A 26,736-nucleotide genomic window follows, 5' to 3' on the forward strand; every position below is an offset into this window, starting at 1 on the left:
TCCAACGTCAGATCAAGTTTAATGAACGTCCCCTCTCCGCCCCAATTGGATGCTTCTCATTCACAACCGGAGCCGCTTCTCTCTCTCCACCACCATCTTTGATAATATAAGTCCGTGCATTTTTTTTCATTCTCACATCATCATCATCATCATCATCATCACCATCATCACCATCATCAACATCTCTCTTAGATCCCTCTGCGCACCAGATAGATTAATGTTTCTGCAGCACCACAACCCTGCGAGGAGTTGATTTCAGCTGTCGGAGAGAGAGGGAGCGAGAGAATGTGGAATCATAAAAGAGCCACGGTTCTTTTTTTGTTGTATTTTTGGCAGAGATCTCTCGCAGGCTTTCCGAATCAGATCAACATAGGTAAGTTCAGTCTTCGGAGTGTAAAATTAGGGCATGGGGCTTTCATACAAGTGTCCTCAACATTGATCGTCGCTCCGGTTATTGGCACAAATTCGCCGTCAAGTTCGCCGCTCTGCGTCGAACGGTCAGACTTGACGCCTATGTCTTGCGTTAGACTTTTTTTTTCTTTCAAATAATCAACATGCATTTTAACTGGTGAGTAAGAGTTGCAGCCCCTGCAGTGATCACAAGTCATGAGGCTGCTTGTCTAATTGCGTTATCTAATCGCGTTGTCTATGTATCCTGTCAAGGTGCTGCACTGATGAATGCATGTAATCCCTGATCAGTGCATCGATCACCTGTCTTGCATCCTCAGTCAAACGTTGTATTTCTCGTGCGTGCGTGCGTGCAGGCGGCCTGTTCACGCGCTCCACGGTGCAGGAGCACAGCGCCTTCAGGTTCGCGGTGCAACTCTTCAACACCAACCAGAATGTGACAGAAAAACCTTTCCACCTCAACTACAACGTGGACAACCTGGAGTCCTCCAACAGCTTCTCTGTCACACACGCTTGTGAGTACCACAGTGCACGGAGAACAGAACCAATGCTGCAAAGCTGCTGCTATAACATTTCTGTTAAAGTGATAATCCGTAAGATTCGTTTGTTAAAAAAAAGCCACGTTTGCCATGCCTTAATTGATACTTAATTCAGCCTGCACTCTTAAAAAAACGAAACAAAACAGCGATTCAGTGAATTTGGGTTATGCACATGCTCCTCTATATGGTGTTTGACATTGTGAGCACGTAGGCCGCTGTGAGGAATTTGATAAACCACCGTAGCTAGATGAAAACGTTGAAATATATCCCCACCACTTCAGGTGACCCAGAAAAAAAAGAAAATTATCAGAAGAAGTCATAGTTTAAACAAAATTATTTGACCGTTTTTGAGCAAAGGTGATGGGAAAAAAGTTTTTTTTGTTAAATTTGGAAGTGTAATCCTCCCAACACAGATAATCTCATGGATTTGCACTTAAATATGATGTAGGCTACGGTGATGTGTTTTGGGCTTGTTAATCCCCCACCTCCCCTTCCGCACCCACCCTGTACAAAAGAGTGTGTGTGAAATGCCCTCTGCATACACACATTTTTGGCAGTTGTAGTGGCCTATAAATTAATTACATTTCACCAAGTGCTTGGACATGTAATGAGCCAAAAAGTGTAATTAAATTAAAAAAAACTTACCCACACCACACTCTTAGAGTCGGTGTGTTAGATGAAATTGACAAAATTATCAGACCACACACTCAGCCCTCACTTCACCAGCTGTGGGGAATTACTGTGTAACAGAAGCCAAATCGGATCACCGGTCGATCTTCTGTCACTTCTGGATTCTGTCGGTCCGAGGAGTTCTTTGGCATTTTCATTTTAACTAACAACTAACTAGGGCTGGGGGCATTTTGTTGATATGACATTGATATTGTAATATTAAACTAGGCGTCGTCTGGGATTTTGCTTGTCGTAACATCCTGGAACGTTATTACACTTCGGGGCTGGTCTATAAACATGCAACAGACTCTTTGGATATTGTTTCTCGTCAGAAGTGGATTAGCGGAGTCAAGGTAACAGCTGTGGAGTCAATGCATTGCTTAATGGCACATCAGCTGAAGTTGTTGGAAGGAGGTATACTGTACAGAATAGTACACTACACGGCCACATCCATCATCTTGAACGTCATTTTGAAAGCTGTGATTGTAACATAAATATTTATTTTCTTGTTTCTAGTCCTCAGCGTTTTAGTGCATTGCCTCACAAGAAAAATAATGGAAATGGAAATTAAGTAACTTTCTTCGGAGCCAATGTAAGTGAAGTCTTTGCATGGTGCATTTATAAGCTGCCGACTGTACATTATCCACATTATTCAGATCAGGGTTAATGATTACTTAAATGACGACCTCACTCTCCTCACTAATCCCTACTTCATTGTCTGTATTGATGAGTGATGTCCAGATTATTTGCTGATTGACAATAATTAAAGGCTAATCCTTTTAAGGACTGGTCGTTTTTATTCTAACAAATTATCTCCTAATAACCCAGACATCTGATGTTCTCGATGATGTTCGTTGTGTGAGGCAAGCCATTTAAAGGGTAGTTTTGCTGTTTTTTTAACTGAGGTCAAAATGTTGGTTCCCATGATTTAGTGATGGGAACCCATCACTGTGATTCGTGACCCATCAGTTCAGAGCACAACCTGGCTGAACCCTTTCCTATTGAGAAACTTACAACTCTGCTGCAGCTTCTCACTGTGCCTCAATTAAGTACAATGGGGTAAAGTAAAGTCAATTAAACCCTGAAAACTGATACAGTGCAGGGTTTGTGACCATTTAGTGACCATGTATAACATATAAAAACTGTTTGATAATATGATGAGCTTCTTGTTTTTGAAAATGACTTCCCACTCTTTTGGCTACATCCGTGCTAATGTAAGAGACTAGAAACAGGGATACAGTATGCGTCACTTCCAACTGGCAACCTATTGTAGCCAATGTTCCGCGCTGGATTTACTGCAGCAATTGCAAAAAAATGGGATATTAATACATCAAGCAGGTGCTTTTATCCAAAGTGACTTACAATTATTCAAACACTGATGGATGCAGCCATCAGGAGCAATTAGGGGTGTTAAGTGTCTTGCTCAAGGACACGACAGCATGCTAGCAAGAGGAGCCTGGGATTGAACCAGCAACCGTTAGATTACTAGATGACGAGCTCTACCTCCTGAGCTACCTTTCCCCCCAGTCACTAAATACACTAACACACGGCCTCAGACTTTGCCGTGTTGGATTGCATTGGTGAGAAGCTGCAGCAGAGTGCTAAGTTTCTCAATAGTAAAGTGTTTGAGTTTGTTCTGTGAACAGTTGTCCTTTAATATGGAAAAGCACATGCAGACCTTTCAGGACTAGCACTTCTTTCAGACTTTTGATAGGTGTTTTTTTCCAAGTATGGATCTGACAGTGGGGGAAAAAAGAGGACATTCCCACTCTGTTGATGCTGGGTCAGTACGTAATGAATCCTGCAGATCCCTGATGGAAATTGACTGTGTTATTGGCAGTCTGATCAATAAGTGTCGGTCAGAGACCGGCCTTGAAGTGTGTGGCTCCAGTTTTTTTTTCTACCTAGTTTTGAAAAATCAACTCTATAGTTCTCATTTGCCATGGTTCAATCTTTCTGTTTATTGTGTCTCCCTCCTCTATTGCGTCACTGATCCCTTCAGAATTTCCCATTGCCTCAGAGATTGTATGTGGCCCTACGTTGGACACCAAACACATGTTAGTGGCATGCAAACTATACAGCTAAGAGTTACACACCATTCGGTCAGTGTGAGCTGATTCATTAATTAATCCCAACAGCTTTCTGTTTGACAAAGCAGTCGTTATCTGCCCCATGTGACACCAGGCTGAAGCTACTGTGCGTCTTGTTGTGCAACATGTTGCCCCGGGCAAGGATGGATCGTGCACATAGATGCAAAATGGGAAGGTTAAATCCATTAAGGCCTAGGTCAGGCACCGAGAGGTCGGAGACGCGGGCTAAAACACAGCTGCCGCTAAGTCAGAGCCGAATGTACATTTAATTCGAATGAAGAGCAGAAATTCAAATCGATACACCCACGTTTTTAATATGCAGAATCTACCTGACGCATACTAAAGGAACAGTGTCTTTAGATTCATGTTCAAAAGCTTTATTGTCACAATAACACAGACATTGGTGTTTGAAGTGGCTAAGTTACAACATTCAGACTTTAAAAGGTACCCAGGCTATTAACAAGACAAGTAGACAGATAAGAACTAACAAAGTAGTTGAAGATTAAGCATCTTAATTAGGGTTAGGGTTAGTGATCTAACACTTACATCCCACTGGCTGTACTGTCAAGCATAGGACCAATACAACATTGAAACTTTGAAACAAAGTAATTGAGTTAAAAAGAGATAAGATGACAGATCATTTATAAATGTATTCATTATAATGAACAGAATGATTTTTAAACACTGCTTGATCATTCCGCAGCACAGAAGTCATTACACTTTTGAATACTCACCCAATTTAATTCTCTGCATCGGTCTTTGCTGCAAATACTCTCCCAAAGACGCACCAAAAAGCCCTCAGCCCGTGACTCAGTGGGTGCGGTGTTGCTGAAACTCAGTGGAACTCTAACGGCGCTCTCATGTGTACAGTGTGAGAAAAAAATGCTTACGATCATTTATTTTGAATGAGGACAAAGGCCTCTACCTTCAGAGGGGGAGTTTTTTAAAACATTGTCTCTGTTTTCCCAGGAACCCCCCAACTTTATGTAAAGAGAAATGTTTTTTCTAAATGTCAATTCTAACATGGAAGAACCAGATCACATTTGGCCCTGTTTGCCTTGTAAGGAGATGAAGAATAAGCCCAGGAAAGCCTGGAGGTGCATTGTAAGGGATTGTAATCCGCATCTGCCAGGTCGTTTACAAGTTCCTGTGAATTTACTGTTTGAGGTTGGCATCCAGGGAGACAGTTGAGGGACACAGTTTCCAGCTCTGTTCTGAACTCTAGGGCTGGATTTGAACTTTTGACTATAATGAGTCAGCCACTGTCCTCACTTATGCAATGGAGATTTTAAATCCAAGGAGATGTGATGTATCGACAATATAGGTTTTTAATTTCTGTGTCAAAAACACAGTTTTCTTTTCACAATATGCATGCAATAATGCACATTTTTACATATTACTATTTATTTTCTCGATATATGTCGTATATCGAATGTCATATATTTTCAGCATACGCAATCAATATTGCAACATAAACGATTTTGAGATGAGACCATTTTAATGTTGATTAATTTGATTGGTTGATTGACTTGATTTTTTAATCTTACATTTTGAATGTTTTTTAATTAACTACCTACAGTAGCTTTGGGATCACTGAGACCATTTTTTTTTATTATGACGAAGTCCTGACAAACACATCTTAGCTTGTGCTGCTTCAGCCAGCATCCTGTCAGTTTGAATGACCTGCAGCAAGGCTGACAAGCATTCATCCTCACATTTGACATGGCTTTCTCATTGGGTGAGATGACAATAACATCATTTTTCTGACCGAGAAATGTCTTGTGTGATACAGGACATCTGTCTTCATTTTCATGTCGCAGCATGAAAATAATTTTTCTTCTTATTTTGGGGGTTTTCTGACTTAAAACTACACTCAGTAATAGTAATGCCCTGGTATCATTGGGATAACAGACATGTTGATACTTCATCAAGTGGACTGTAGATAGACAGACAAACAGATGCTGTAGATGGATAGACAGACGGACAGACATACTGTTGACAGACAGAAAGACAGACAGACAGATACTGTAGATAGATAGATAGATAGATAGATAGATAGATAGATAGATAGATAGATAGATAGACAGACAGACACTAGATAAATTGATATATAGACAGACAGACAGACACTGTAGATAGGTAGATAGATAGATAGATAGATAGATAGATAGATAGATAGATAGATAGATAGATAGATAGATAGATAGATAGATAGATAGATAGATAGATAGACATGGATAGATAGATAGACATGGATAGATGGATGGATACATACTTCATCAAGTGGACTGTAGATAGACAGACAGACAGACAGACAGACAGACAGACAGACAGACAGACAGACAGACAGACAGACAGACAGATAGATAGATAGATAGATGTCATTTTGCTGACAAAGTCAAATGACTCATTTATGAGGAAATTGCATCCAGTCTCAAATCAGCTGGATAATGGGTTTTGAGGCAGTTTGTGTCTGTGTCTCTGTTTGGTTTATGGCCCGTAGAGCAGCAGCCTAATGCTGTGAAATGGCAGAACAGTGCAGAATAGTTGCGAGGGCGAGCTGCTGGGATGTGCAGTTCCCCTTTCATCCTGTGCATTAGAATGTGCTTACATGTCAGCATGGCAACAGAGCGACAGTGATTCTTACTGACAGGCTCCAATGACGCTGCAGCAGAATGTTGCAGTCTTACACAACGCTGTGCCCACAGAGCACAGCTGCCTTTAATGTGCCTTTAAACTGTAGTTCACTAAATGATACCTGGGATTATTCAAGGACAACAAGCTATACTGACTGCGCCAAATAGTGTAATCGTAGAGGAAACATGCCACAGAGGACTGTAGATCATTTAGTAACATTGATTTGAAATGTATCTAATACCCATCCTCAGCACATCCTCGTCTTTAGTCCGTATGTGTTGTATGTGTATGTTTTTTTTCATAATAAAAATGACTAGAAAGACACAGGAGAGCAAGTTACATTTTTACTTAGTTTTAATATTCCTTCAATAAGCTCACAATGTGCCACATTCACGTGCATAGAAATAGTGAATGTTTTAGGAAATCTTTAATCTTTGATCATTGTTATATTTTAGAATATTTTAATGAATATTTACAAGGTTTTACTAGTTGTGGTTCTAATATGCCAATTACATTTTGTGAAATTTTTGCAATATAATTTTCCAGGATTCTGATGTCTTCAATTTCAAGTAAGAAAGAAGAAGAAGAAGAAAAACATAATCTTACTTTTAGTGAATGAAGCCCAATGTGATCACATCTTTGACCTTCAGTTCTTCAGACGTTTCATTCAAGTGGCTCACACCTTAGTCGTAGAATGGGGAACTATTTTACTTTGTACACATAGCAAATCAAATTTCAGATGGAATTTTCTAGGGCTGTACCCGACACTGGCTTTTCAATGTGAATATTCAACTATTCGGCCACGGGGGGGAGCAGGGCCGGCTCTTCCTATAGGCGAGAAAGGTGACCACATAGGGCGCCATCCTGGGGGAGAGGGGCGGAGAGGGAGCGATCGGGGCATATTTTTTGCACCTGTCTCCCTCTCCGACAGTACCAACGATGCATGCACCACAGATGTGGTGCCCGTGATCGGTGCGCTTAATAGTGTGTTTTTATTTTAGGTGTAGGTTATTTTATTTTACGTCTCCTTATGTCTCCTTATGCCCCGTCCCCAGATTGTTTTTATTTGTTTTATGTAATGTCTTACTTGGAGGAACGGGGCACTGCGATCGGGACGCAAGGGGTGCCGTGTCCGATTCACACATATAAAAATATATTTATGATTCCCCATATTTATAAATCCCCATTAAAATGTTATCCCTGTGCATTTTGTCTTGAAGAATCTCAGTCGACTGACGGGCTTCCGACTGATGATTCGACTCGCTGACTTTCAGGGGGCAGCCCTGTTATTTTCATGCTGTGTTTCACAAGCACGATGCGTAGAAATCCACAGTTCTGACTTATTATTTGGCTGCGTCTACAGTCCTAAGTCGTTCTTTAAAACTTTCTCTTGTGGAGAGGCTGTGGTGTTGTTTACTTGCATTTCTCACCTAATTTCAGTTTTCCACTGCATAGTTTGCACACTCTTTCAAATTCTCACTTTCCCTCAAGACCACATCTCTTTCAGAAACGTTCTATTCCTGTCAGGGTTCGCCCGGGTCCTACCAGCATCAGCCACTAGATGCCGCCAGTACTGCCTTTTCAAGGTTGCTCTGCTTCACCTATTTCTGTTCCTGATTACCCTGCCTCATTAGATGATATGTTTCACCTGTGTCTCGTTTGGTCGTCCCTATTTAGACCCTGTCGTTTGTGTCCTCGGGCGCTCAGTCTTGAGTTTGTCTAACCTCATGACAACGCTCTTGTTCCAAGCTCCCGAGACTTCTTATTTGTTTTTGCCCAGTTTTTGTACTTGTTTTGAGTAAACCTCTATTTTTGCCACCTCGCCTCTGCCTTGTTCTCTGCACCTGGGTTCACTCAGCATACCTCCCAACAGCAAGACTGAGCCACAACATGGACCCAGCAGAGAGCCAGCCTCCAGAGGTGGAGAGCCTGCGGGTGGCCTTGACGAACCAAGGGGCTGCGATTGGCCGACACGAGCGGGTTCTCCAACAAAGTCCTGGACAACCTGCAGTCGCTCGCCCAGGCCGTCCAGCAGAGCCAGGCACAGGCTCCACCTATGGCCCCTGCGCCAGCGCTGCCTCCCATGGACCCGCGTCCTCCAGAGCACCGCGAACCACGACTGCCGGCGCCAGAGAGGTACGACGGTAACCCAGGGGGCTGTCGTGGCTTTCTGACACAATGCTCCCTGGCTTTTGAGCTCCAGCCGTCACAGTTCCCCACCCAGCGCTCACAGGTGGCATACGTGGTCACGCTACTCACTGGCAAAGCACTCTCCTGGGCCACAGCCATCTGGAATCGGCAAACCCCGGCCTGCTCCAGCTACCAGGCTTTTGCCGGGGAGATGCGCTGAGTGTTCGACCACTCAGTCAGTGGGAGGGAGGCGTCGACACGGCTACTCCGGCTCCGCCAGGGGGGACAGAGCGTGGCGGACTACGCCATCGCATTCCGCACCCTCGCCGTGGCATCTGGATGGAACAGCGAGGCACTTATCGCGGCCTTCCAGGAGGGCCTCAACGAGGGGTCAAGGACGAGCTGGCATCCCGGGAGGCGCAGGAGGACCTGGACACGCTCATCGATGCAGCGATTCGGGTGGACAACCGCCTCCGGGAGAGACAAGGGGAACGCGTTTTCCCCGCTTCACCAATACCAGCGCGCAGAGCGGCTCTGGGGACGAGGCCTCCCGAGCATCTCCTGGCTATCCCGAGCTCGCCTCCAGCATCAAGGGAGGAGCCGATGCAAGTAGGCAGCACACGGCTCTCTCGGTCCGAACGTGACCGGCGGATGAGAGAGCGCTGCTGCTTGTACTGTGGGATCCCGGGGCATTTCCGTTCTTCCTGCCCTGAGCTCTCGGAAAAAGCCAACTCTCGTCCAGGGTAGGGAGAACTGCGACGAGGCCAACCTTCTCTCCCGAGCTCGAGGCGACCAGGGTCCTGCTGGCTGCCTCCCTCGCCTGGGGAGATCAACATCACTCCCTCTAAGCTATGGTGGATTCCGGCGCTGCAGGAAGCTTCCTGGATGTAGGGCTAGCAAAAGCCCTAAAGCTCCCGCTGGCACCTCTAGAGCATCCTCTCATGGTGACAGCCCTGGATGGAAGACCACTGGGTTCCGGTAGCGTGTGCCATCTCACCGCCCCACTTTGGCTGTCACTGGAGGGAAAACATTCAGAGGTAATCCAGCTCCACCTCATCCACTCTCCTGAGTTTCCACTGGTCCTGGGCTACCCATGGCTAGCCCGTCACAACCCACATCTGGACTGGGCCTCCGGGTGTCTCACCGAATGGGGCCCTGCCTGCCACACCACCTGTCTTCGTTCTAGTCTGTCTTCTCACCCTCTCGAGTTTCCAGTCCGTGTCCAAGCTCGGGCCCCTTCCCAAGCCCCTGCCCACTCCGGAGTTCCTGTCCGTGTCCTGGCTCCAGTCCGTATTCAAGGTCCCATCCATCCCGAGTTTTCACGAGTGCCCCACGAGTATGCCGATCTGAGGGAGGTCTTCAGCAAGAGACGGGCCATCACGCTTCCTCCCCATCGGTCCTATGACTGCGCCATCGACCTTCTGCCTGGCACCTGCCCTCCTCGAGGACGTCTCTTCTCTCTCTCTGCCCCTGAGACTACAGCCATGGAGGAGTACATCCGGGGGGCGCTCACCTCAGGTTTCATCCGCCCTTCCACCTCCCCGGCGGGCGCAGGGTTTTTCTTTGTGGGTAAGAAGGATGGCGGCCTGCGTCCCTGCATTGATTACCGTGGTCTGAACAAGATCACGGTCAAGAATCGCTACCCCCTTCCTCTCATGTCCACATCTTTCGAGCAACTGCAAGGCGCCACCATCTTCACCAAACTCGATCTTCGAAACGCATACAATCTCGTCCGCGTCCGCGAGGGGGATGAGTGGAAGACCGCCTTCAACACACCTACCGGCCATTATGAATACCTGGTCATGCCTTTTGGATTGGCCAATGCTCCCGCTGTCTTCCAGGCCTTTGTAAACGACGTCCTCCGTGAGTTTCTCAACCGCTCCGTGTTCGTCTACATCGATGACATCCTCATCTTCTCCAGGACCCTTCCCGAACACATACAGCATGTGAGACAGGTCCTTCACCGCCTGCTCGCCAATGGCCTCTATGTGAAGCTGGAGAAGAGTGGGTTCCATGCCACCACCATTCAGTTCCTGGGGTTCGTCATCACCGAGGGTCACGTCCAGATGGATCCTGCCAAGACCGAGGCCGTCCGGGACTGGCCACCACCCACCTCGGTCAAACAGGTGCAGCGCTTCCTCGGGTTTGCCAATTTTTACAGGCGATTCATTCGGGGTTTTAGCACGGTGGCAGCTCCCCTCACCGCCCTCACTAGTACATCCACAGCCCGCTTCGCCTGGACTGCGGAGGCTGAGGGGGCGTTCAGGGCTCTCAAGATGCGGTTCACCGCTGCCCCTGTCCTGGCCACACCAGAGCCTACCCTACCCTTCGTGGTGGAGGTGGATGCGTCCGATGTGGGAGTGGGGGCCGTTTTGTCCCAAAGGACTCACGACAAGAAGCTCCATCCATGTGCTTTCTTCTCCCGTCGCCTCACCCCAGCGGAACGGAACTATGACATAGGGAACCGGGAGCTACTGGCAGTCAAACTGGCGTTGGAGGAGTGGCGGCACTGGCTGGAGGGGGCCCAACACCCATTTGTCGTCTGGACCGACCACAAGAACCTGACATACATTCAGGATGCCAAACGCCTCAACTCCCGTCAAGCCCGATGGGCCTTGTTCTTCAATCGCTTCAACTTCATCCTGTCGTATCCTCTCCAGACAGTTCGACCCTCCTGAGCTGGTTGAACTCCCCGAGCCCATTCTCCAGAGCTCCTGCATCTTGGCTCCGGTCCGCTGGGGAATCGAGACGCAGGTCCGGCAGGCCCAAAGGAGGGAGGCGGATCCCGGCAACGGGCCCCCGGGTCGCCTGTTTGTCCCGAAGGCTGTCCGATCACAAGTCCTGCAATGGGGGCATTCATCCCGCCTCACTGGCCACCCGGGGATCTCCAGGACCCTCGAGTTCCTCCGCAGGCGTTTCTGGTGGCCTACCATGGAGCAGGACGTCCGGTCCTTCGTCGCTGCCTGCACCATCTGCACCCAGAACAAGAACCCCCGGTCACGTCCCATGGGGCTGCTGCATCCCCTTCTCATCCCCAGTCGGCCCTGGTCACACCTCTCAGTGGACTTCATCACCGGCCTTCCACCGTCTCGGGGCCACACTGTCATCTTTGTCCTTGTAGACCGGTTCTCCAAGGCTTGCCGCTTTATTCCTCTGCCCAAGCTCCCCTCAGCTCTGGAGACTGCTGAGCTCATGGTGCAGCACGTTTTCAGGGTGTTCGGCCTGCCCCTGGACGTGGTGTCAGACCGCGGTCCGCAATTTGCATCCCGGTTCTGGAAAGCATTCCACCAGCTCCTCGGCGGTCAGCCCGCCTACACGGTCCGCCGGCTCCTGGACTCCCGCCGGGTCCGCGGGGCCCTGCAATACCTGGTGGACTGGGAGGGTTACGGGCCGGAGGAGCGCTCCTGGGTTCCGGCCCGGGATATCCTGGACCCCTCTCTGATCCAGGATTTCCGCCGTCGCCACCCGACACTCCCTGGAGGAACGTCGGGAGCCGTTCCTAGACGGGGATTCGCCATATTTATAAATCCCCATTAAAATGTTATCCCTGTGCATTTTGTCTTGAAGAATCTCAGTCGACTGACGGGCTTCCGACTGATGATTCGACTCGCTGACTTTCGGGGGGCAGCCCTGTTATTTTCATGCTGTGTTTCACAAGCACGATGCGTAGAAATCCACAGTTCTGACTTATTATTTGGCTGCGTCTACAGTCCTAAGTCGTTCTTTAAAACTTTCTCTTGTGGAGAGGCTGTGGTGTTGTTTACTTGCATCCTCACCTAATTTCAGTTTTCCACTGCAGAGTTTGCACACTCTTTCAAATTCTCACTTTCCCTCAAGACCACATCTCTTTCGGAAACGTTCTATTCCTGTCAGGGTTCGCCCGGGTCCTACCAGCATCAGCCACTAGATGCCGCCAGTACTGCCTTTTCAAGGTTGCTCTGCTTCACCTATTTCTGTTCCTGATTACCCTGCCTCATTAGATGATATGTTTCACCTGTGTCTCGTTTGGTCGTCCCTATTTAGACCCTGTCGTTTGTGTCCTCGGGCGCTCAGTCTTGAGTTTGTCTAACCTCATGACAACGCTCTTGTTCCAAGCTCCCGAGACTTCTTATTTGTTTTTGCCCAGTTTTTGTACTTGTTTTGAGTAAACCTCTATTTTTGCCACCTCGCCTCTGCCTTGTTCTCTGCACCTGGGTTCACTCAGCATACCTCCTAACAATTCCCCTGCCCTGCAATCAATTCAAGTGTTTTGAGGCTGTTGCTTTGTCAGTATGCAAAATATGTGTAGGAGGAGTATTAGCCGTGTTCCTGCCGCAGCACATTGAAATATACTGGATGTCTTTTTTTCCTCGCCACAGGCCCCGACTGCGTCTCAATCATGCAGATTTCCCTATATTGAATTTGTTGGATTAAAACCCAACTCGTCTGCGAACACTTCTAGAACAGCAGTCAGTTTTGTGATGTTAGTTCGGTATAATGAGTATCCGTGGGGGTACAGAGTCATTGAATGAACTTGCCCGATGCTGTGTTGCTCTAATAGGGAGAAAGAATTCCAGCTAACATTTTGCCATAATGCCTGCAAGAGGATTCCCAGTCAGACTTAGGTCCTGAAATACCTTCTGAAATCTTGATGTTTGCTCAGCCGAGTTCTCATTGAGTCCCAACACAAACAACAACACTTCCGCCAACAAAGCCGCCATAACGTGCTGTATTCGGCTGGAGATGTGAAATAAGATTTTTTTTTTGCAACGAACTTTTTTTTAACATAGGGATGTGGGAAAGCTGTTGTTTTTAATCCGAAATGTGAAGCTTGTGAAGCCACTTGAGACTGTACTGTGGTTAAAGGGGACCTATTATGCTCCTTTTTACACAAATTAATATAGGTCTCTGAGGTCTCCAAAACATGTCTTTGAAGTTTTTTACTGAAAATACCACTCATATTATGCATTCTACCCATTCTAACATGCCTCTAAATCCATCATGTTCCTGACGCTCTGTTTAATTGGGATGAGCCACCCTCCTGAGGCCCAGAGTTCTGTGATACAGTAGGTTTTGAGCACAAGTTCCGGGTTCTGTTAGCCAGTGGGGTTTGAGCACAAGTTCCTGGCTCTGTGAGCCAATGGGGTTTATACTTGACACCGGGTTCTGTTGTATTTAGTCCGTAACATTCAATGATTTCACCTGATCCCTCGACCAAAATCTGTTTCTGATCAAATTTGAGGCGAGATATAAGCAATCCAGTTGCTGAATCTCCACGCATATTAGATCTACAAGGCCTCATTTAAAAGTTTGCTCCGACTTTGGTTGCCAATCTGCAAGCTTGTGGGGGGACACCGCACATATTTCTGCTAGTGAAGCACCACACACAGGGATTTTTTGTTTCATGTCAACATCTGAAAATAAAATAAATACATCTACTATTAATAAAACCCACAATTTTTATTGGTTTTGTTTGAAGAAATGCACAGCGGATCATGTGGTGCAGCCTAGTCTATCTAAAAAACCAATTGGTATTAATTCCTGTTTCTTTAAAAAGATTTGTCCTGGTCCTCCCTATTCTCTGTGTTATTTCTCCAGCCATGGGTAGAGTTGCTCTCAGACGGAGGGTGGTTCTAATGCTACTGAAGCCCCAAATGACGTAGATCAGGGCTGCAAATCTAAACTACGTGTTTCACCACATGTTTTCTGAAACAGACAGCTCACAAAAAACTGACTGAGTTGTCTTATTTCACAGTTTGTGTGTTGGTAGGCCTACCAGAGACCCAAATGTATGTGCACAAGCACTGAAAAAGTGAGTTTTTCATAATACTGTAGGTCCCTTGTAAGCGCTACACAAATAAACTTTACTAGACTTGACTGAATACAACTTCTCCGTGGCTTTCCTTAAAAATAACACGTCCCTGGAATGAAATAGTATTAAACAGTTAGATGCTACTTGTTGGATAGAATATCAAAATAATTACAGATTAAATTTAAGAGGCAGGCTGGTCCATGTAATTTCTATTGGTGCATCAAATTAAATGATCATCTTGTGGCCTTAATTTTTTTTGTTTTGTTTTTCTTTTCTGAAGTTAATCTGGCCTTCTGTTTGGTTTATTCTGCTGTAAACCTGTGTTGGTGGAAGGGCTCCCGGCCTCAATACTCGTAGTATTACTTGTCCTTGTGTGGCTTAGACCCCCCTACCTCCTCCATCGCTGTCATCGACTCTCCAGAGATCATGGCCCTGTCGCTTCCCCAGGACGCCTTCTTCAGAGAAAAAGGTCTTCTCAAGGTCTTCTGCTCTCACTCCCTCTTTTTTCATGGCAGCTTCTGACTCAAGGCATGGTTAAAGGGAATAATAATAAAAAAATAAACTCTGGCCAGGAGGCATTTGGCCCAGTCGTACAGCTACATATTCTTAGAATCAATGTCTATGAGAAAATCAGATAAAGGTCAAATCATGGAAATATTGATGTGTATTATATTTAGTCCCTCTTTAATTCCCTATAGAGGAGAAGTAGAGCAGGAGAAGCTAGAGCAGACACCAAACGTCTCTTCCTTTTGGAGCCAACCTGTTATTTCCTAGAAGAGGGATTTGATGGCGGTTTGTTCCGTGACGTCATTGTGGATTTTCTGATTTCCTGATCTCCTGATTCCTCGAGTGATCGTCATGATATCGACGTAAAAATATCAGTTTGTAACCAATAGCGTTTCATTAGACCAACAACATTTTCACAACCGTCTCCTGTGAGTGGGCAGACCACAGAGAAAGAGGTCACAGTGTCTATATGCAGTATCCAGCCCCTTCAGACCACAAGGCTCTCGGGCTCTTTCAACTCATAAGGCCGAGATCGATTTCGAGGTCTCCTCATCTCACAGTTTCTCCTCGATGCAAAGGCACTCAGTATGAATAAGGATTGATTGTCTTCCTGCCTGTGGCGTTAGATTTTATAAAAAGGACAGGGTCTACTTAGGGCGGAGAGCCTGTTGGTTGTCCTCGTCCTGTTATCATTCCCCTCAGCTATGGAGCTTTAAGAATGCACTTTGTAGATTTGGCTCTGCAGTGCACAGGGGACGTGTAGGTTCATCCTCGCCTGAATTCTATAAAATAGGCCCAGTAAGAAGCTGCCTTGCAGGGGAGAACTTCTGGGTTTCAAAGCCTGATATGTCTGGAAAACATGATAGAGTGCTGGAGCCACCGTGATTGCAGATTTCACCCAGTAAGTTAAATGAGATACCGGGAGAGGCTGCGATGCAGAGAAGTGGAGGGCAAGCAAAAGAGAGAGTGAGACAGGGAGAGAGAGAGCGCAATTCCTATGCAAACTGGAACAGTTGATAGAAAGGTGATAGAAAGTAGAAAGGCTGATCTGGTGGGGAAGTTCGACAAAGGAGCGATATGTAGACGGTACGAAAATGATCTAAGTCATCAAATGAAATTAACTTCGCTTTTACTGTGAGATGTTCATTAATACAACCGAGTGTCAGTATTCTGAACAGGATGGCAGAGCCCTGCAATGTAAAAGAAATGGCCTATTGCTTAGATTCTCCTTGGCAATAAAGTAAATGATGCATATCTCCACTGCTCGCACAGGGATTTACTTCTCTGTTCTTCACCGCTTCTTGCGCCCAGATGTATCATTTCATCAGTCCCACAGGAGAACAGACGCCCTATTTAACCTTGACGAACAAAAACTGTTGCTGCCATTCTGAGCAAAGTATTAGTTAGCTTTCTTTTTTTTTTTTACCTTTGACCATTTTCTGGCCCAGATCCATATTTCTGCTGGTGAAGTAAATAAATTCATTTTGAGGAGAATCCCTACAGTTGGTAAGCACTGAACTGAAAGAGAGGCTGGAACGGATGGCGAAGCCCACACTGAATATTCAATCATCTGCCTTGACATTTCCCTGCATCTGGAGGCTTTCCAAAAGGGGAAAGGGAGATCAAACCATTTAATTTAAGAAAGGTCACCGTAGTCCTGAAAAAAGTAGAAAAGTGGGAAATCTTAGGATCTAAGAATTTTGAGCCCATAGTTCTAGTGTCATACCTCGAAGAGGCAATGGTTTAATTTAAGCCAGACGCCTGTGTTCACGTAATCATTACACCGCTGTTTCCCATGGCTTTCGAAAGCCGACTGCTTTGTTTGAGGTCCATCAAGGTACTGTATATTGTCGCATTAATGCAGGAATGGAACTGGACAGGGCTTAGCAACTGTCAAATAACAAGCAGCATCTATCTATCTATCTATCTATCTATCTATCTATCTATCTATCTATCTATCTATCTATCTATCTATCTATCTATCTATCTATCTATCTATCTATCTATCTATCTATCTATCTATCTATCTATCTATCTATCTATCTACAGTGTCCATCTGTCTGTCTGTCTGTCTGTCTGTCTGTCTGTCTGTCTTTCTATCTAACTACCTCCTACTATTAACTTCCTACCTATCCAATTACCCCCTATCTACCTATGTAGGTAAAAGTTACTCGCAATCACTTTTTTAAATTAAATTTTTTATCTTTCTGTATTTACTTTATTTTTCTATAAGTCAATTAAAGAGAAAAGGCTCACTAGGGACATTATTGCCTAGTAGTGAAGACAGTGTGAAGGGGCCACTCTATAACTTCTGGTGGGTCACAGAAAGTCTATGGAGGCTAGGGTGCAACGATGAGTGTTAAAGGTTTCAAAATCAGCACGTGATAAATTGACTGCAGTTGCTGCACATGCGTGTGCCCCACCTAAATTTATACCATGAGCTGCATTTAGTACCAGAGCAGAAAATAAATGTTGGTCAATTTCTTGGTACGTAAGAAATTGCTGTTATTGACTGGTTAAACATGTCCAGTAAAATGATAATACTTTGTTAGAACAAGTGTCTTATTTACTGGGCCAATTCCCCTTTCCAGAAAACCCACAGATGCCAGCAGATAAGGTTTGCTATAAATCTTTTATAGTGCAGCATAGTCCAGAGCTTGCACAATTGCATGCTGGTGTTTCGGGTATTTGTCCATTAAGAGCTGTGACCAGTGCACTGATTTCCCCATTATTTCTAGTTGATTACCCAAGCAGTTGCATTGAATCCAAGGAGAAGTGAAGGACACAATGCCATGAGCTCAGTTTTCCCTCATGTCATTTACTTATTCAAACTGCCGGTATTTTGCTATGAAGATGGATGCCTGTATAAATATTTTCACATCCCAATGCTACATTAATGTTTCACCCATTACCGGGTCAATTAATAAGCAATAGTATGTGTCATTTTCAGCAGTATTAAATTCACAATCTGTAACCATAGCAATAAGCTTACAAAGTATATGTAAAAGTCTTGGAAGTTGCTTGTTTGTTGACAGTTTTAATGACTAAGGCATTGGAGGACCTAAATGAAATGTAGTTTTTTGCATCTGATGTGATTTGGTCAAGTAAGATGTGCTTCTGGCTCAACATCACTATTGTTGCTCCTTGAACAACATTACAATGAATCAATCATACGTGATTTCCAATCCAGTTTAGCTGATGATCCACCTGCAGTATGACAATATGGCATTGGTCAAGTACACCTTTCAGGTCCTAATCCCTAACATTAACCACACCAAAACCCATTCCTACATTTAAAAACCCATTAAATACATGACACAATACCTAAAAATAACAATTTCTGCCTTTTCACCTATTCTAAATTAATTGAACCATGTTGGACATAACTGGAACAACCATTTGTAATGTTACCATTTCTGTGCTGGGAATTAAACCTTGGATCACTGCCGCTCTAAGCCATCTAAACCATTACAGAAATGCAGAACCACCTCCCTTACTGGAAAGGTATCTTTACGCTCTGACCGACTGACCAATTCCACCCTCTGCAGGTGGGTCTTAAGCTCAACCGGGTTGAAAATCATACATTGTCCTCCTCCTGGTGACACCAGGGGGCATTGATTGGCTTGGTAGGGATGTTGTTCCGGGAATAATGAGGGATGTTGATCCTGGAATGTGTCCCGCCCGTGCAAATCACTTGATGCCTTGCGCCTGTCCCTGACCTGCCCCTGCACTCTTGTCTGTCCTGCCAGTCTGTTCCCAGTTCTCCCGGGGAGTTTATGCCATCTTCGGCTTCTACGACAAGAAGTCCATGAATACGCTGACCTCTTTCTGTGGGGCGCTGCACACCTCCTTCATCACGCCTAGCTTCCCCACTGACGCTGATGTGCAGTTTGTCCTCCAGATGAGGCCCGGTTTGCGAGGAGCGGTGCTCAGTCTCTTGGACCACTACAAGTGGGAGAAGTTTGTCTACCTCTATGACACCGAGAGAGGTAAGAACGCACGCACGCACGCACACACACACACACACACACACACACACACACACACACACACACACACACACACACACACACACACACACACACACACACACACACACACACACACACACACACACACACCGGATACACTCACCCACACACACACACACACTGTAAACTGTAATTTCCCATATAATTCCCGACCAGCAGAAACTGTTGTCGGGGGGGGCAAGCACTGCTTCATGCCAGCTCATGTCATTAACTACAGTATATCATCACATTCTGTTAATATGGAAATTCCTCTACCCCAATCCTCTTGCTAAGCAGCCTAATACCTTTTAATCTATGTGACTAATGATCCTAAATTGCTACCCTTGAGAGAATGCTGCTCTGAGTGACAGTCAGTGGCTTCTTGCTTCTGTGGTGTGAGTCAGGCACAGGTGCCGCTTATCCTGTGCAGTTGCTTGACTCGGAGGAGCTGCAACTGCCGTCTGTAACCCTCTGCACTCTCTGCTAATCATTTATCTAATTCGATTATATCAACGGAGCACAACATAGTGTTGTTCGGCGTGCACTTTCTGCACATCTTATTGCCTCGATGCCGTCTCAACATCACATGGAGAGACGGCGTTAAGGTCAAACACCAACGAGTTGTCTGTAGGAAGTGTGGAGCTTAGGCAGACCACATACCATTTAAAACCACATGGGCATATGATGATGGGAAATTATTAGAAATGTAATTAAAATACATTTTTGTTTGTTGTTGAAGTTTTCAGAGCTTCAAGCATTTGTGTGTTGTGCATGAAGCAGCTGTGAGGAGTGTCTTAATTTTGCTACGGTACATAAACTGTGCACCTTGTTCCATACGTCCCATTTTGATGATTATGTATAATAGTTGTGTTCAATTCATTTGAAATTAATCTGGCAGCGATGAGATTCTCTGTGCTTTACATTGACTTTACATTGGACATTCCAAGGACAGCCTTTTGTCATCTCAATTGCTCAATTCCATGTAAACAGTGACTTGAAAAAGTATTTAGCTGTTTTCACTTTTTTTTTCACACATTCAAAAATGCAAAGATGTTTAAGTAGGATTTTTTAGGACATTGCTTGTCATGTTGATGAAAAGGAGAAATCCAAAACTTATCAACAATTTGCTTAAAATTCAAAACAACATTTGTCTTTGTTTGTTTGACATCTTCCTTGCTAATGACAAGTTCAACTTGGCCAGGTGCAATACATTACTTTACCAACTCTTCCAACTTGGGAAAATGGTTGGTTGAAATTGGTGGATCACCAGTTTTCAATTTATTCATGCAGATGACCCCCTCTCTCTGTGAGATCCAACAGAATGCTTGAGATTTAATGCAAAACAAAACCGAAATGAAGACAAAAGAGCATTTAACACAACAAGTCTGGGAAATGATTCTAGAGAAGCACAGATGTGGGAGGAGACCATCTCAAAGGCACTGAACACACTCCAGTACTCAGTGCAGTTCATTATACACAAGTGGGAGCGTCAAAGCAGCTGCTGATAGGCGGGTACTGGTAAATGAGAGGCCAGTGGTAGCAAATGAGAAGCTAGCAGTGCGCTTGGCCACTCCCACGCCTAGGCTGGCGACCCTCTATCCTAGGCGGGACACCTGATCTGCTACCGTATTGCTCAGCCATTCCCTCTCCATTGATGGAGAATGCTGGTTCTCCATCAATGATCTGAGCTGTTAATTTCACAGCAGCCAGACATGCTGCTGTTATTGCTATTATATTTCCATGATGCTACTTTGCACAATTCTCATAAAAAATAAAATTCTCTTGAATTTCATTTAAATAATTATGTTGTACATTCTTCAGCCATTTATTATTAGTATTATTACTTAAATAAATTATCCTACTGTTACTCTGTACTGCTTCCCCATTTAGCTGCTGCAACGCCTGAATTTCACTTTCGGGGATCAATAAAGTGAAATTAATATAAAAAAATATTAAAAAATTGTTTCTTATCTAAAAAAAAAGGATTCCTTGGTTTTTTTGAAAGGCGCTATACAAATGTAAGTTATTATTATTATTATTATTATTAATATTAATAAAGTATACTGTATATACTGTATACTGTTGTGGTGTCTCGTTTCGGCGCAGGGCCAGGGAATGAGAGAGGGGAGGCAGTTGGATATAGAAACAGCGGCGTGTGGTGTGTTTTTATTGAAGAAACAAAACAGCGTCACATGGGCCAAAAAAGGGGAAACTAAAATGATTGCTGGCAAACTAGGGAAAAGTCAACAGCTTTAGTCACATGAGCCTGGTTGCCGTACGTCTCCGCCATGCAGGCACCCATCCCCTACTGTGTGGAGAAACAGCGGTTATATTACTTCCTGGCTTGGGATCGGACGAATCAGAGCTCCTCCCTTGATTCGCCCGAACCCTAGCAGCTGAGAGGCCCCGTGATGGGATCCTGCACCGACAGCAGCAGCGGCTTGACCACACCACCTTGGTCCGCCAAAACTGTTTATTACCACTGCAACAGACGACGAATTGAAGTCCTAAAATCTTTCATCGGTCATTGTGTTCTGCTTGGTTGGTTTTTTCCCTGACCTCATTAAGGGTCTCTGGTTATTATTCTCAAATTGGTCCAGTCCTCATCTCCATTAGCTTCTGTGTGAGTTGTGTGGCCTGTGTGTCTCTGTTTCTGTGGAAAATTGCATGAAGCTGATGAAGCGAAAGTCCATTGAGGTTGTTGAAAAAGTAGTTACTGAATTTATTGCCTCTCCTGGGCACAATAAAGCTTTCCACATGTGGTTCCTGATGTGTCCAGTTGGAGCCCAGCTACGTATGTGGCCTGTGTTCACCTGTTGTGTCTGGGCTGGGATGACACCGTCTGTAACGCGCTACTTATTTCCACAGCATGTCACAGTGTAAACAATGTCGTTGAGGATGGATTCCCACATGGTTCAGCTTGTGTTTGCTGAGGGACTGGATAACTATCTCAATTCATTCTGGCTACCAATCCCTTTCGACTCCTCGCACATCAAAGCTCTGCACCACTGACCATTCGCCTAAATCTCCCCCCATGCTTTGACATGCGCCCAGGCTGAGGGATTGTAATCGAATTGTACTAAAATACCTAAAAGTCTGATTATAACACACCTGAGATGCTTCGAGGATACCAGTTCTCACAAAACACCTCAGAATATGGTCTGGGATGCATTTCTCCACATTCGTAGTCAAGTGTTAATTTAATACATCTCCAATGGAGATTGGATAACTGTATAGAAAAGCATATGCAGCACACATACAGAGATTTCACATGCAGATCTAACCGGTCAATGGGCAGCTAGGTTAAACAACAGCCCTCTAGACACATTGTATAAATATTTAATAGCCAGTAATCTTCTCTGAATCCTCCCGAGTTGTATTCTCTACCACGGCTGTACTCTCCGCTTGGCCGTCAGGGGCCGGTTTGTCTTTGAGGAAAAGCTTTCCTGGAAGTACAGTTACAGTTTTCCTCCCAGGGACTAGACCAGGTTTTCTTTGTTCTTGCCTTATGTTGTTTGTATAAACTGGGAACCTGTCAGCAACAAATAAGAACCAGCAGCCAGGAGGACTCTTGGGAGTTGTTTGTGTATGGATTCTGATCCCTTTGCAAGAGAATACAATAGCACGGAGTACTGAGGTTTGTATTTGAGCCACTCAGCGAGGCTCATCCTACACCATACAAAATATTTCCACACTACAAACAAAATGGCGTCTGCCCCCCTCAGCCATGAAATTATACAGCCGTATATACGATACGGACGTATATATCTTGATGCAACGTCCGGATTACTGTTGTAAGACAGTCCCCTTCTTTTCTGCAAGATATTCCTTCTTATGATTGATTGATTTGTTTTTTTCATCCGTATGTTGTTGTTGACCAGAACTAGCGGCGCTGGTTTATCAAATTCACTGGAACCGCCTTTCACTTCGTGTCCCATTTTTGCATTCTTGCCAGGAAAGGCAGACCCTGCCACCATAGAAACAACTTATAGAGGAGCACATGCAACAACGTGGAACACAAATACACTGAATGGCTGTTTCTTATAAAGTGCAATCTAAATAAAGTGTCAAATATGGGATTTATTTGAACAAAATTATGTTACAGATAACCACTTTAAAAACTCTGTGGGGCGAATTCACAAAGTGGCTTTTACGGCCACTAAACCGGTGCAAATAACAGAAAAAGCAAGCGTCTAATTCACAAAGCACCCGCAAACAGGGAAATGCACCGCTACACTAGCTGCGCTGCCACACAAATAACGTCTCAGGGCGCCGGTGCTGTTTGCGCATATTTAAAGTAGGTACCATCATACATTTGGTGCAAAATCTGCCCCTTTCTATGCAAATGAACCTCATTGCAGCTAGCGCCCAATTCACAAACACCGGCGCTTATAGCCACACGCAGTGGCTGTGAAAATATCACCGTCTGTAGAGACCCTGTGGTAACTGCACGAGACCTAAAAAAGGCTCCGCTGTGTGATCGTCTTCAGAGAACTGGTGCAACTGAAGTACATTTATAAGGGATATCAAGCCCAGACTTTCCAGTGATCTATCAATAATATTTTGACATTATTATTAGAATTATTATTACTGTCACGGCATCTGTAGTAAGCTGAATGCATAGCAGTCTGTGGTTTTCAAAATTCACTCCAAAAGCAACTTGTGGAAAATTTGAATAATATATTGTACAAATAAGGCATTATAAACGTTGACAAAAACAGTTCCATAAATCCTATTAAACTCCGAAGATGGCAAAACAGCTAAAAGTTAAAGGGAACAGTGATAAAGTGGTCAAAACTGGCATTGAACCACAGATGACGTTGAACCTCATAGGACCATGGACATCACTGGTCCCCATCACTGGCCGCGGCATTTTGGGTGCAGCGGCCCTGAGCTTTGTGGTAGAGCAATATATATCAAATCAACTGTCATCATTTCTACATTGCAACATTAACATTCAGTGAGAACTAGAATTTCTCAAGTAGTTCTTGAAATATATGCAAATTTTATTCATGTAATATATCTCATGATATATATATCAACATTTTATTCATGTAATAAATGAACTGTTTGGGAAGAGTATGTTTTTTTATAGATTTACTTATACTATTTCAATGTTTTATAGTCACTGCACATACCTAAAAATACAACGTAAAATCCGGGAAATTGCACTCGGCAGCAAAACCTTATGTTTGTGCGTTTTGCGTCATATCATCAAGCGCAATATCTTTTGTTAATCGAACGTTGAGACGGTGCAGATAGCGGACGCAATTGATGCACAATCGATGGTGCTATTAACGGCTGCAATACATTTCTTTGTGAATTCGCCCCTGAGTGTACAGTTTGCTGCCTTTTAGCCCAGAGGCATATTTACATTGAGGCCTCCTCCCTAGGGGAATTGTTGAATATTTAATTTAGTAGAAAATATATATTCATAGATTCTAAGGTGTCCGTCCCCTCAATGCACGCATCTGATAGCATCTGAGAGCATCTGATAATAATCAGTGAGCTTTTATTTTTAAACTAGGAACCCGCCTCGCATCACAATGACTCCTCTTCACTATTGCATCAGAGATGCATCCCTGCATTTGGAAGCTCTGCAGTATTATGCGGATCCAAATGGCACTTCTTGAAGCAGGATATCACCATGGGTCCTACTCAATGCTTCAATGCTTTCTCCCCACGGTTTGGCTTTAAAAGGAATGAAGGTTTATTTTCTAACTGCCTGTCTTGAGGCACACATCTTTAATACTTTCCCCTGTGTGAATGTGAGAATTTTACCATTCTTATATTTTATATATATCTTATAAAGTTTATTTTTGTATCAAATTGTATAAAATGTGACAGCATCATCTAATTTATTATATATACTCCCAAGAAATATGTGTAGGTTGTGGCGCTGTCGCATGGCGCTGTCGTGTGGAGATGAGAGACATTGTCGTGACCTAAGAGGTCCAGGCCCGGGCCAATTAAACATCTGGATCTCTGGACGACGTTTCTGTCTATTCTGGCTTCTAAAAACTTGGAAGAAAAAACACTGGAACCCTACAAAGTCTGATGCGAAAATGTTTATTGTACAGTATATCAGAGAGTCAAATACAGCAATAAACATTGAGTAGGCTCCGGGAAACCTACTGACCGAACCTTTTGGGCTTCTTTATATTCGAAAGTACCCTTCTCCCATTACATTTTCTGCCCTTTTCAGCGCCGTGAACCACTCAATGCTGTTGCAAGGGTTTTCCTCTTTTTTGGGGGTAGCTAAATAGCCAATCACATTTTTTGTGGGGGCGAGCCAATCGCAGCTCACAGTCCTGTTGCCAGGCGTTTACAATTTTTTTGGAGAAGGTTACTTCTGTGGTTCTCAGAATTCTTCATGCCTTATATGGGTGTATGACCTTTGGCCCGTTCTCTTTGTTTCAGCTGCATTTTGGTCCTCCTGTTTTTGTAGAAGACTTAAGTTCCCTCTTTTGGTTTTATAGCATTCATTTTTAAAAGTTTTTTTGATACATTTTTTTAGAGTATTGGTGGTTTAGTATAACATGTAATAGGTTCTATTCATGTTGGGTTACCAATTAACCACGACAACAGCAGGAACTGAAAACTGTGTGTCTAACGCGACTAACCTGGACCTTGTGCATTGCTGCCTGCTATATATATATATATATATATATATATATATATATATTTTTTTTTTTTTTTTTTTTTTTTTTTTTTCAAGATACAGGTGTTGGTATTCCTGCTGGGCATTGCTGCCTGACGCACCTCCTCCAGTGCCTTTTGACCAGGTGTGCTGTGACACCCCACTGAACACCTCTGTGGGCCTAAACGGGTCATCAGCTGGGGCCACCACTCATCAACGTTTCGCACCTTTAACCCCAGTACGTCTCGCGGTGGCGGTGCGATGGCAGGAATCTATCCCTGCCACCCCCTGCTGATGCCCTAGGTGTTTGTCCCCCAACCCTTCTGCTTCCTCCTTAGCCACAGCCAGAAGCTGCCTTTCTCCGGCTCCTCTGCCAGCTCTTTCATGGCTTTCCGATGCCCCGCTCCTGTACATCCCGGAGTAGACGAGCAGTTTAGGAACCTACGAAGCCCCTACACCCCACTTCCACAGGGCAGATAACAGCTTTCCAGCCCGCCTCCCTGCACTCTTCCGCCAGATCAGAGTACCTGGCGCGCCTCCGCTCATAAGCAGCCTCCATACTACCCTCCCATGGTACAGTGAGTTCCACCAGGAGGACTGTCTTACAAGCCTCTGACCACATGATGAGGTCTGGCCGCAGGGCTGTTTCCACAATCTCCCTGGGGAACTGGAGCTGCTTCCCCAGGTCGACCCTCATGGTCCACTCACTTCCCGGTGAGAGGAGTCTTGCTGTATCTCTCTGGCGGGAGGGTCTGACACTCTCTCCTGCCCTCGCAAACAGGATGGGATGTCGTCCTGGAGCGGAAGGTCTGCTGTTTGCCTCCTTTCTGCATGACTCTGACACCTCTGCCAGCTTCTTCAGAACTTGGTCGTGTCGCCACCTGTAGCGGCCTTGGGACAGCGCTGTCGTGCAGCCAGACAGGATGTGCTGGAGGCTTGCGTTGATGGTATTGCAAAGGGGACAGGTCTCTTCGGCACCAAAATATTGGTGGATGTTTCGGGGACAAGGCAAGGTGTCATATGTTGCTCTGATCAGGAAGCTGAGCCTAGCTTGGGGAATCTTCCATAGGTCAGACCATGACATGGACTTGTCTATGAGACCTTCCCATGACGTACAACGTCATTGCTGGCCCTGGGACACCGCTTTGATGTTAAGGCGTTCCTGCTCAGTTCTTGCCACTTCTGCCACCACCATGGCTCTTCGGTCTTCTTTGGAAGCCTTTGACCAGAACAAGGGAGTATTGCCCCTCCCAAGGCCTGCTCGACCCTCCTGGACTCTGCCGACCACCTCGCGGTGCTTCAGCCTGCCGATCGC

At 45.0% G+C, this 26,736-nt stretch overlaps 1 protein-coding gene across 1 annotated transcript in view; it reads left to right on the forward strand.

The window, feature by feature from the left end:
- Positions 1-285: 285 nt before the first annotated feature.
- gria3a (glutamate receptor, ionotropic, AMPA 3a) overlaps positions 286-26,736 on the forward strand; it is a gene marked incomplete at its 5' end in the record, with an annotated part of 134,654 nt that continues 108,203 nt past the window's right edge. The window contains 3 exons of the mRNA XM_080014180.1: positions 286-373; positions 765-923; positions 18,521-18,760. Of these exons, the coding sequence (XP_079870306.1) occupies positions 286-373; positions 765-923; positions 18,521-18,760 (487 nt within the window). The remainder of the gene's footprint in view (positions 374-764; positions 924-18,520; positions 18,761-26,736) is intronic.

Source organism: Zeus faber, assembly GCF_960531495.2.
Source record: "Zeus faber genome assembly, chromosome: 14".
Lineage (NCBI taxonomy): Eukaryota > Metazoa > Chordata > Actinopteri > Zeiformes > Zeidae > Zeus > Zeus faber.